Source organism: Monodon monoceros, unplaced genomic scaffold (assembly GCF_005190385.1).
Source record: "Monodon monoceros isolate NGI ecotype Baffin Bay Population unplaced genomic scaffold, NGI_Narwhal_1 Super_Scaffold_6, whole genome shotgun sequence".
Classification (NCBI taxonomy): domain Eukaryota; kingdom Metazoa; phylum Chordata; class Mammalia; order Artiodactyla; family Monodontidae; genus Monodon; species Monodon monoceros.
In genome coordinates this window covers 27479190-27492081 of record NW_021703783.1, presented here as the reverse complement: position 1 = coordinate 27492081, position 12892 = coordinate 27479190, and the positions used below count along the sequence as shown (strand labels likewise).

The following is a 12892-nucleotide window of genomic DNA, read 5'->3' as shown; positions in this document are numbered from 1 at the left end:
TCCCCCCACCAATTGATAGTAATTAACATGGATTCTGGAGTCGGCTTGCCCAGGTTTGAATCCCAGCTCAGCCAGTTATTTTGTGATCTTGGACAAAATACTTAAACTCTACTCGGTTTCCTAATGTGTAGAGTGGGGCTATTAACAACAGTACTGATCCACAGAGTTGTTATGAGGCATAAACAAGATAATGTGGGTAAAGCACTTAAAACAGTGACTGATACAATGTATATAAGTTTTCAAATCTGTCATCACCATCATTCACTGCTTATGGGAAGAGATCTTGACTACGCCATATGAGGAAAAGAATGTCATATGGGAAGATATATTAGGTTAAATCACCAAATATATGAATACAAAACACAAAAATTACTTTTTAAACATTTACCTTAGCTTCATACAATTCGGGAAACATTTAAAAAAATATTTTAATAAACAGACATGGATGGTATAAAATACTTTGTGGACCAAAACTTAAAACTCTAGAGAAAAGTTAACTCAGACAATAAGTTTAAGTACAAAAACACCTGGAAATGTAGCACAGTATCACCACCTAGTGGATACTGCATTAAAAAATCTTACAGATGGTGCTTGCCCTACTTATTTGTAAGGCGAAAAGCCTTTTCAAATAAAAGCACATTCTGTTCACAAATGTAACGGGCATTACAAAATAGAAAATAAATTATTTTAATAGCAGTACTGTCCAGCACTTTAGCTAAAATACCTCATACTAAGTCTGTATCTCGAATTTGTTTCTAAAACAAGGGAACAGAGTTAAAAGTTTTTTTTCCAGAAATTTAAAATGTCAGTCACCGTACAAGCCACCAGATATACTTCACCATGACTTCGCAATTAATGCAGAAAATATTACCCATTAAAAAACTTAGGAATTTCAAACCACAGTGTTGTAAGGTATCTTAAAAAGCCATTTTATTCTACCTACTTGCTATCTGAATCTCTTCTGAAGCATCCTTGATAAATAGAATCTTGGCTCCAGAAAGTATAGGTAAACTTACTTTTTTTCTGGGCCCGTTCCCCTGCAGAGACTAAACAATTAGAAAATGTATGTTTTTCATGAGTTGAAATCTGTTGGCCTTTGATTTACAGGTGTGAATAGTCCAATCGTTCCAAAGAATTATTCCTCAACTATGAGATCTTACAAAGTTATGGGATCTCTGCTCTTCCAAGTTAAACATCTATATATCCTTTTAGCTATTTCTCTTCAACAGAACTATAAACACTCATCATCTGTTCATGCTCCTTTAAACAGTTCTATCATTTCTAAAAATGACTGCATCCAATATAAAAAATAATATGCCATGAATGGGCTGGCTATTGAAGAGCAAGGACAGATTACCACCTCTCTCTCCATATTCTACTTCTCTTAAGGAAAAACTTTCATGGTGAGGCAGAGTAGCAGCCAAAAACTCAAGGCTCGGAAGTCAGACCAATCTGTTATTAAGTAGTTGACTGATGCAAGTTACCTGATGTGTTTGACTTTTAGTTTCTCCAGCAGTCAAACAGAAATCAACATCTGCCTCATATAAATAAGATCAAATGAGACAGTATTTGTAAATCAGCCAGTATAATGCCTAGCACACTATAGGTGCTCAATAAATAACAGCAATTATTATTTTTCCTCCCTCTTCTTCATTTAGCATATGCCATACACACACATATATGGTTCAACTGAACTGAAATGACTTACGTTTCAGTGAAAAATCAATGCAATGTGTAATATTTTTCTCATCAGAAAAATACAGTATCTCTATTGGTATGATGGTGGTGCAGAGTTCAAATTAAAGTAATATTAAATTCATCAAATGCTCATTTTTTAAAAAGCACAATATAAGAATATTTTGGATTATTTCACTGTGACAAAATTTCTTATCCTAGAAATAATTTCCAAATAGTAAAGAATTTAGTGTTGGATTTAGGAATACGTGTTAACAAATATATCCTCCATTTATCCATTTTTTATAATTTTCTCAGCTATATAGGTTTTAGTATATTGGACATGTTGTCTTGTTGTCAACATTTAAATACATTAAAAAGTACCCTAAATAACAGTTATCCCTAAAGTAGCAAAATTCAGCATAAGTAAAACAACATAAACTATTCATAATTGGTTGAAATCTCTTTGCCCTTAAAAGTTTGATAATGATCAAGAATTTTGCTGCTATTATAATGGTCGATAGTAACTTATTTTTCTTATTTTAAATAAACAGCAATAGTTTTGAAATCACTTCCTATTAGAAAAACAACACATATTTTCAAGTAAATACATGTGTAAGTATAAAACACTAGAGTAAATTAAAAATTTTAAAACTAGGTCAGGAAACTTAGGCACAAAAGGGTTAGAATGTCTCATTATCAAATATGTGATTTATTTCCTGAAATTAGTTTATGGTTATATATCATACTTCTTCTAGGATGTTCACTTCATTCCATACTAAAAAAACTTCATTCAGCATACATTTACTCAATATTTATTATATGACATATTTATGAACTTTATGGATATACAGCAGGGGTTGAGTTCTTTTTGAAATAAGGCTAGATGGCACTGACTTAAGACAAATACTATTCTCATTTGAAAGGAGGACCAAAGGTTAAACCACTTGCTTTATCGATTCCAAAACCACAATAAATACAGAACTCCTATGCTTTTTCTAGTCCATGGTTAAGTCATATTTAAATTTCCATTAAAAAAAACTTATTCATATTATTTGCATGATGCTTCTTTCTTGTTTTACTTTTTAACGCAATTCTAATTATTTTTAAAATAATAAATGCTCTCTAACCTAATGAACTTGAATTGACTTCTTTATAGAAATATTTTACTTGAGAGTGAGCCTAAAGTAATAGTCCACTATTTAAAGGGTACAGATAAAAATTGAGTATCTCTTTTCTTTTCCTTTCCTGGTCGTCAGACAATTATAAAGAAAAAAAAATGTCAAGCCCAGTGGCAGTTGAATTCAAACTAGAAATACACTACATTATTTATTTATTAGAAATAAACTGAATTAAGCCATTTTTATTAAGGTACGTTGTGACAGGTTAAGCACATTCCTGAAATAACTCTAAGAAGAAGGAGGAAGAGACCAGAAAGCTAACATAATTTCTCTTGCCAAAATGACATGCTATGCTTAAACTGAGGAATGACTGTATCAATATTTCCAAATAATTTACATACATAGATGCATTAGAAAAGATTTCTAGGTATCCACTAAAAGAAAATATAAATGTGAGGAAACACAACACATTGGAACCTTACTAATGCTATATAAAGATAATACTCTGTATCTACAGAATTTCATACAAGGTAGAAAAAGTCCAAAAAGATATATTACTGGGCCTAAAAAACTTACAGACCAAATCTTTTTATGATATTCTTTAAAATAACCCCATTTAGGGCTTCCCTGGTGGCGCAGTGGTTGAGAGTTCGCCTGCCGATGCAGGGAACACGGGTTCATGCCCCGGTCCGGGAAGATCCCACATGCCGCGGAGCAGCTGGGCCCGTGAGCCATGGCCGCTGAGCCTGTGCGTCCGGTGCCTGTGCTCCGCAACGGGGGAGGCCACAACAGTGAGAGGCCCGCGTACCGCAAAAAACAAAAAAACCCCAAAAACCTATTTACAGACTTTAATAACAATAACTGCAAGGCCCCACAGGGTCTCTAGCTTATCAATACTTTTTTTTTTAAGAATTACCTCCTAATCATTAAGTCTAATTTTTTAAAAAATAATATCAAACATATCTATTTGGTAACTCTTGAAAAATATTCAAAACACATATAACTTCAGGATGTTTCTAAAAGCAGCTCTGTAGAGCACCTTTTAATTCACAGCATTCCAAAAGATCTCTTAAAAGGGCAGGGTCTCAACACTTAAAAATGAATTAGAACAATGATTCCTTTAATACATGGAGTAGAATAGTTTCCTCCTTCTTGCCAGACTAGAGAGAAAAAGGTTTTTTTTGTCTCAGAAATATGCCTAAAAAACAAAAGCCTTGCACCAATGGCATCAGATAAGAAATCTGTTTTTCCTAAATTGCACATTTGGGGGAGAATTTTGACTTCATATCTCCATTATAAAATAATTATTTGAGTGTGCTTTCTTGTCTAATTAAAAAAAAGTTTCGGTAAAAACATTTGTCCTACAGTTACTGTTATAACTAAAGAGTCAATCTACTTTCTAAGCACTAAATAGAGTACAGCTTGGTCCCAAAGAGTGTGTAAAACCAAAGACTTTGCATTTATTACTCAAGACTACACTTGTATTTTTACCTGTGCATAATTTTATATTTGCAAATGAACAGTACCTTCCAAATCCACTCATTATTTAAAACCCAGAGAAAGCATAATCCAACACTTAAGACAGTTCACACAGTTACTGAAAAGTTTACAAATGTAAAACTGGATTAAAAAATGAATTCTAGTTACAGTTCCAAGTTTACATGTCAATGTTAGCATATCCAAATAATACTTCTCTGTAAGGGAATGACAACCCAATGAATGTACTCCAAATAGCAGACACAGAATCCAAAATTAATCCCCCCAAATCCTACCCAAGCATTTGTTCCCTAATCTACAAAATAAGACTAGATCAAATAATTTCTAAACTTCCTTTAAATTCTAACTTTTTTGGATAATGGAAGCAAATACCAGTTACTTTTAGTTTTATAATTATGTGACCCTGCAAGTCACTTGTTTTTAACCTCTCTGAAAAGATGCAATTTTATTTAAAATATCTCATCAAAAATTTATTTCCTACAAGTTTTATGAAATTTATTGTAAAATCTCCTTTGGTAACTTTGGTGGGTTAAAAAGTGCCCCACAAAAAGATAGGTCAACTTGGAACCTGTAAATATGACCTTATATGGAAAAAGAGCCTTTGTAGACATAATTAAGTTAAAGATCTGGACACGCAATTATCCTGGATTAGGGTGGGCCCTAAATCCACAGACATTGTCCTTGTAAGAGAAGGAAGATGGGAGGAAGGCCATGTGAAGACAAAGGCAGATACTGGAGTGATACATCTATAAACCAAGGAACACCATGGACTGCAGAAGGTAGGAGAGAAGCATGGAATGGATTCTCTTTTACAGCCTCCAAAAGCAACTAACACTGCTGACATCTTACTTTTAGGCTTCCAGCCTCCAGAGTTCTGAAATTTTTTTTAAGCCACCAAACTTGTGGTAATTTGTTACGGCAGCCAAAGGAAACTGATAAAGTAGTGTATTTCAGACAGAAAAGCCCTTTTAAAAGGTATTATTATCAACACAATTTATCTTTGCCCATGATATATTTCATATTAGGAACGGTGAAAGGACTTCATAATTTCTAGATTTTTAATAAAAATCAACAACTTGATTCCTAGATAAACACAGAAGAGCCTCTATTTTATAACATTTACTATCTATATGAGTCTATTTTACCTTATGATTGAAATTATATTTACTAAAATGTTAAACAACTTTTCAATCAATAATATTACCTAATCATTTGTAAATATTTTTAAAGACTTTGCTACTTTTTCTGAAGAGAATTAATAAATAAACTTGTATACCAAAGTTTCCAAGCTTTTTGAGTGGCCAACAGTATCAAAGAAATATCATGAGATAGCTATGAATAATTTTACTTTCCCATCATTATTCAGGCTTATGGAGCAAGTCTTAAACTTTTCTCAGTTCTTTACCATTTAACTTCCTTGGGTCATAGATAGATATACATATATATATGTATATATATATATACATATTTCACATATATATATTTAAAATACATATTTCTGATATTTAAAGCACAAAAAATCTGATGTGATCTGCGGATCACCATGGTGCCTAAAAGAAATTTAAAAATTTCTACGTAGTTTTCATTATGGAAATAGTCTAAATAATAAGTCTATTTTTAGAGTTCAAGATGTTTCTGATATTACCACATAAACCTCTGAATGTCCTGACTATTTGGCCACTGAAAAGTCTTATTCAGAAAGATATAAAAAGTTAGGAAATTCACAACTGCATAGCAACCCAGCTCACAAACAAGTCTGGATGTAGGTGGCAGAGGTATGTTAAGCCTATAAATAACATAGGGTAAAATGAAGTAACGAAATTCTAGCAGTTTCTGAGGTACTATAACGGTGAATAAGCATATGAAAAACATTAAATTCCAGAATATCGACTTTGATTTCAATGAGTCAGCGATACTCCAACCGGCAAATATATAAACTGGAACTAACAAATATTTCACAATTTCATATCTTTGAAAAACTCTTTTCCACACATAGAATGTATAATGTCTATTATCTGCTAGCAAGTATTTATGAGCATAAGTAAATTTCCAAACTAAAAATATGGAGACTAAAGTAATCACAAAAAACTGAATTCTCCGTTTCCAAACTAAGCAAAGAAAAGACCTGATTTTCTTAAGAGACAGTAGGTGAGGAAAGGAAAAAAAGAGAGTAAAAGAGAAAAAGTAGAATAGCTGAGGAAAGTGTAGGCAGGCTTCATGACTACTCCGGTCACCAATAACAATTCCACCATTAACTACCACAAAAGCACAAAACAGAAACATTAGAAGGATGTAGGGCCAAGTCAAAAGGAAAAGCATACTCAAGTTCTTAAAGGACATGGAATAAGCCAAAAGGAACTGAAGAATTTTCCTGAATTCTGAAAATGGTCCTTTAATAGAGGGAAGCTTCTCTTCTTTCTTCTTTTGTAGCTCGGTTTTCCAAGCTTCAGTCAACTTTTGTGCAATGACGTTTCCTGCGCAGAAGATAGCCCAGATGATATTTGTTTGACGAAACATGAAGCCACAAAATCCAAGCAAGGCTGAAGTTTTATGATTTCCATAAAGACACATCAAGTAGGCAAAAAGAGTAAAAAACATGGATCCTGCTTCTGTATAATAAAGGAAGTTAAAAAAATAGAGTGTGGGAAATACTGCTAATGTTAATGTTGACAAGATTCTCTGGATACTTGAGGCAGCCTACAAGAAGAGAAAACACAGTTCACAATAAAACAAATAGGCTGTTTCTGCTGAGCTAATGAACTAAAAAACAAAAAACTACCTGACTCTTACTTAAAAAAATTATTCAACATTAATGTTATTTCTGGCTTTGCAAAAACACAGTATGTATTTATAAGGGCACTTTCTGATACTTTTTAGTTACACCTAGCAGTTTGGAAAGCAGTAAGACAATACATGTGTGTGTCAAAGCCTACAATACTTTGAATCATTCAACAAATAGTTAAGGAGTTATTGTGTGCAAGACAATGACCTCAGTTCTATGGGGAACACGGAGACAAATGGGACACAGTGCAGGTGGTTCCATTTCAGTGAGCTTATCTTCGTGCCTTCCATAAGCATTCACTTAGCCATCATCACCAATTTCTTTTAAAGATATCCCTTCAAAACTGTGCACTAGAGAGAATATAAATATGTATATAACATTTATACCACCATACACAATGATCTTACTATTTTATGATGAAATTACAGGGATCTTCCTGAAAATAGTGGGCCTAGTCTAAAGTTTTAAACATCTTCTTTTGGGCTGATAGTCTCAGGTAGAATTTGAAAGTATTCTTATCTCCTTGAATTCTATCATCCAGTTAATCTAAATCACCAAGCCAGACCATGCCATTACCTTGATTAAAATTAAGGGCTGTCCATCACCTATTAGATAAAGTTTAAAATGCTTTCCATGGCATAAAAATATATTCGTGACTTCTCCCCTACCTTCCTCTACAGACTTCTGCAGCCTCACGTCCCTGTACTTTATAATCTTATAATTCCAAATAGCAATTCCCTGCATCTTGTTGTTTAATGCCTTTCTACTTTTGCTTATGCTGTTAATCCTGTCAGGATTCATTCCCATCCTACAGTCCTATCTGTCATCAAGATTCAGCTCAGGTACCATCTTCTCTGTGAAGCCTTATCCAATGCCACCCACACCTCTCCCTCCCAGTCAGAGTGCAACAAGTGCTCCTCTGCTCCTTCTCTGTATCCTCATAGCGTTTTATAGCTATTGCTCTCTCATAATTTACACTATTGAAATCATCTCTTTAAGCTAAAAGTAACTATTATAATTAATATTTATTGATTCCTTACTATATACCAGGCAATATTCTAAGCACCTTCCATTTATTAAGCTCTTCTACTCTTTAGAACAGTCCTTTGAGGTACAGTCTATATTTTTCCCATTTAACTGACGAAAACAAGGAGTCACTAAGGGGTAACCTGCAAAGTATCACAATTAGTAAGTGGATAGAATTCAAACCCAGGTAATCCACCTCCAAGGCCTGCATTCTTAAATCATAAAAAACTGTTTGGGGGCTTCCCTGGTGGCGCAGTGGTTGAGAGTCCGCCTGCCGATGCAGGGGACACGGGTTCGTGCCCCGGTCTGGGAAGATCCCACATGCCGCGGAGCGGCTGGGCCCGTGAGCCATGGCCGCTGAGCCTGCGTGTCCGGAGTCTGTGCTCCGCAACGGGAGAGGCCACAACAGTGAGAGGCCTGCGTATCGCAAAAAAAAAAAAAAAAAAAATTGCTTGGTAACCTCTGTTTCCCCTAATGAAGATATAAGTTTTATAAGAAAAAGACTGTGTCATTTACCTCTGTAATCTCAGCGCTTAGCATACTGAGATATTTACTGAACTGGTTTAATTCATGAAAATTTATAGATTTTATAAATAAATAAGAGTAATTCAAGTATTTAAACACAAGTATCTTCTAAAATGGGGGTAGGGGACTTGCTTTATCTTTACAAAAGATACACAAATATTAAATGTTAAATACATTTTTCACCAAATTTCATAAAACAAATTCACCATAATTGTGGAATTGACTGTACATGAACTTAAATATAATAAATTATTTTGAAAACAAACCTTGTGCCTGGGTTGCACCTTGTGGAGAAGCAAATATAGTAAATAGAAGTTGCCAACACTGAAGAGAAGATTAACAAATCTGAGCATTCCAATGGAGCAGACAACGTGTTCTGACCATCCGAAGATCCAACTGGCAGGTTTGACCACTCCAACTGACAGCAGGTATAAGCCAGGTAATGTAGTAATCATGGGGTCCCACTTAAAAAAAAAGGTCAACAATGAAGCAAAAGCAAGAGGTAATACTGATAGGACTGACACAGAGATGTCATCTTTACCAATAATCAGGCATTTTGGGAAGTTATCCTAAGTCACAGTTAAATGAGCAAATCAGATGCCTCCTCTAAAGAAAAGTTTATCTTATGTTTTGTCCCTGTACCTGCTTTGTGATTGTTAAGGTACAAGCAACCAGCAGACAACAACTTAAACTCAGTTTCTATTTTCCAAGATATACTCTTTGGAGGGCCTGTAATTTGGTGATTGAATTGCAAATGCCCCAGTTTTAAAAAGCCTGGAATCATCCTCTGGAATTCGGATGGATTTAGAGAAAAAAATGTTTAAAGAGATTAAAGCACAGGATCCATAATGACAACTACAATGTAGAGAGCCATGAATTGTGCTAAATCCTCTGTATATAATCCTGCAACAAGCCCTATAGTAGATACAATTTTACTGTCATTTTCAGATGAGTAACCTGAAACTCAGAAAATTTCCAAGCGACATGACTAGTAAATAACTGCCAAGATCTAAAATCAGGTCTTCTCTAACTATAGACTTTATATTTCTAACCACTACTCTACAATGACTTCACCAGAAGAGAAGGATATGTCTGTTTTTGTACCCATATCTACACAACTATGTAGCCAAATATATACTCAAACATGCTGGCACTTCACTGGTTGCCAGTTTATCTAGTTAACAGAAGGTTGCTAAAAACACCAAGGATGGAATGAATGTAACTTGTCACTTCTTAGTAGCTGAATATTCCCCCCTCCCCCTCCTATCCGACTCCCAAAATACACAGTGAGATGCTTGACAGGTGAGCTAAAGTGAAATTTTCTGACATTTCCTAGAAGCAATCCAATGCCTCTAATCCCGGGACTGGCAAAGAAAAACTAGGATAGCTTTCATCATTAGCCAAAAAGAGGGGCAGTAACTCAGTTCCCCATTAGTTAATCTCCCAGAGCTTTTCTTGCTAGGAGACAGATCTGCTGTTTATTCATTCATTTAGCAAATATTTTACAGATCTCAGAGACAGGAACAAAAGATTACCCAGTTCCTTTCCTGTTTGGAGTGGAGGGAGCTAAGGATAAAGGTAGGAGAAATTAGAACTGGGGCCAGCTCTTCCCTTTCTAGCCTGTCCGAGGGTGCAGACAGGTTGGGGATCCCACCTGCGAGAGGGAGAAATGGCCCTCACAGTAGCGTTGTGCCTGCGGCAGGTGGAAGATCTCGTCCATGTAGGGCTCTCGCAGCGCCCGGCTGAAAGCAGAAAAAAGGAGGCAGGACACTAAAAAGGTACAGCTCAGGGCTGCCGAGAAATAGTAACCCTCCAGCTGCGCCATTCCTGCCCGCAAAGCCAAGAATCTAGTCCTGGAAAATATGTGCGGGATTCTCAGGTCCCCAAAGTCGAGCTTGACATTCGGGCTCGAAATGGGCGCGCAACGAGGGACTGGCCGGAGGGAACTGAGCATAGCCGGAAGGCAAAGGATGCTGGGAAGAGCGGACCCTGAGCTTCCGGAAGGGTCGGGTCACTGTTTTCCGAGCGAGGAGTTTAGGTAACGCACCGGACCGTTGCCCTGTCAATCACGTTGCGCAGGGCGCACTGAGTGGTCAGAGCAGCCGGAAGGGGCAGACCTCGGGGGGTCTGTGGGCGCTGGAGTTGCGCAGCTTGTTGCTTTGAAATGAAAGCAGCTGCTTATCCTGAAGGTCTTTGTTGGCTTTTTTACTGCTGTTCCCATTTCTTACCAGAAGGTGGCGGCATTTCCACACTTTTGCAATCTCCAAGCTCTAAAAATTTGCACATTCCCCCGCCCAGGTTATTTTTTTCTCTCAAGTGATCTGGATTACTAAAACATTCAGTTCCAAGGCATTTGATTTCATCAACTTTGGAGGGTGGGAGGGGGAGCGTTGGTTGTGGAAGTTTCAGATTAAAACTTGAAGGTCCAGAGAGACCCTTTACTGATGAATGAACTTTACTAAGTCATTTTTAGATTAAAAGAGAGCTCTTTCAAAATGTCGGTACTCTGAACGAGGATTTATTTACATCATCACTCATAGTGCATTCGGATAGGCAGATCACAGTACTCTACGGGAGTTGAGGAAAGCAGTATTTTAGAAATTGGTGTGTTTTAGTTAAGGAAGGCGTCTCTGTGCCTGTAAGTTTGATTGTTCTTAACATCTCTATTGCAGCGTTCTGTTTTTCCTACTAAATAATAAGCATGAGCATCTTAATGGTTGGCACTATGTATCATTTATGTTTGTAGTCCCCAGAATGGCTTTCATATATTAGACACTTAAATTCGAAGACTTTTATAGTTTGTGTTGACTTCCCACAATTCCAATATTGGGGGTTGGAGGCTGGAAGTGAGAGAAAGTATTTGAAGAATGCTGGAGATAAATTATGTTTTGTAATTTTACCTTGTGCTAGCAGGCAATGTTTTGTAGAAAAATGATCTCTTGGATAACCTCAGTCACTGTTGTCTTTGGTGGGAATAAATAAAAAATGAGTCAGGGTATTTTTAGAGTTGCAAACCTCAGGGTTTTCAGTTCAACTCTTTCTCTGGGTCAAAGTTAATTCACACTCTCCAATTTAAGCAACTTTCTCAAATTAAGCTGACTGCCTCTCTATTCAGTCTCTGCAATTTCCTTATTAATAAGAGGGCTATGAAGTGAATATGTGGTGGAATAAGAACATGTATAAACCACTGGAATAAAATCATGTCAGGATCCTACTGTGATACATAGTTTTGTTTCCCCTATTCTCTCCCATTTTATTATTTAGTCCATGCTGTACTTACTCTATTTGAAATCATGTTCAGATGATCTAGGCTTCAAGAGGTTGATATGATCTACAAGTAACTGACTCCAGAACCCATGACTTTCTCAATTATGATATACATACTGTAGGGGCAGAAAAATATCTTTTTCCTCTACTCTTGTTACTGAACTCAGGTCTGGCTGCTTGCAGACCCCAAATCAATACTTGAGAGAAGACAAACGCTGGTAGAAAGGAAAGCTGTTTTTAATCAGAATGGTGGCAGTCTGGGGAGATGGTGGCCTCAGTGTCCCCCCAAAAGAATCTCCAAAGATTCTGCTTGGCCATTAAAGTTTTTAGAGGGAAAAAGGAAGTAAACTCATTTATCATTGAGATAGGGGGTCAGAGTCATCACCATCCCCCGCTGTGTGCAGGTTAAGGTGCAGGCTTGTCGACTTCTTGTGATTTTTCTTTAAATGCTATCTTGTTCACACAGTTAATTCACGAGTTTACTAAAGGGGAAGCTAGGGAAGAGAGCTGGTCATCTGTTAATTACTTATTCTTCATTTCCACTTCTTTGATCTATGGAAAGAACCAACATCTTAGCAAGGTATTGTGTGATCAAAAGATTTGAAAGGTGTGCTAGGGCCAGAGATGAGTAAAACATGGGGGTGCCTGCTTTATAGTTAGTGTCAAGACAAAAGGGGGCTCCTGCAGAGAGCTCCTTCCTGCCAAAAGCTGCTTACACTCTTCTAAGTTCTCAACTGGGACATCTGTAACAAAAGACAGATTGAGAAGAAAAAAGCATACAAATTTATTTAATATGTTTTATGTGATATGGGAGCCTTCATAAAGTAGTGAAGGTCTCAAGGAATAGTTTAAACCTGAACATTTTTGTGCTAGACTTGATGGAGAGCAGAAAATCATGGAAGGATATGATAGGGCAAAAAATATGAGGTAAGTGTATTAAGCTGAAGGAAACAGCAATGCCAGCTGATTCAGATTCCTCTGGGTCCCTTTGATAGGGACA

At 36.4% G+C, this 12892-nt stretch overlaps 1 protein-coding gene across 1 annotated transcript; it reads right to left on the bottom strand.

The window, feature by feature from the left end:
- Nucleotides 1–5758: 5758 nt before the first annotated feature.
- Nucleotides 5759–10591, bottom strand: LOC114886056 (dol-P-Glc:Glc(2)Man(9)GlcNAc(2)-PP-Dol alpha-1,2-glucosyltransferase). Its single transcript, XM_029206561.1, has 3 exons — nt 10280–10591; nt 8892–9089; nt 5759–6989 (listed from the first exon to the last, which is right to left on the bottom strand). Exons 1-3 carry the CDS (start codon nt 10577–10579, stop codon nt 5934–5936), a joined length of 1554 nt encoding a protein of 517 aa, XP_029062394.1. The 5' UTR covers nt 10580–10591; the 3' UTR covers nt 5759–5933.
- Nucleotides 10592–12892: the final 2301 nt, after the last annotated feature.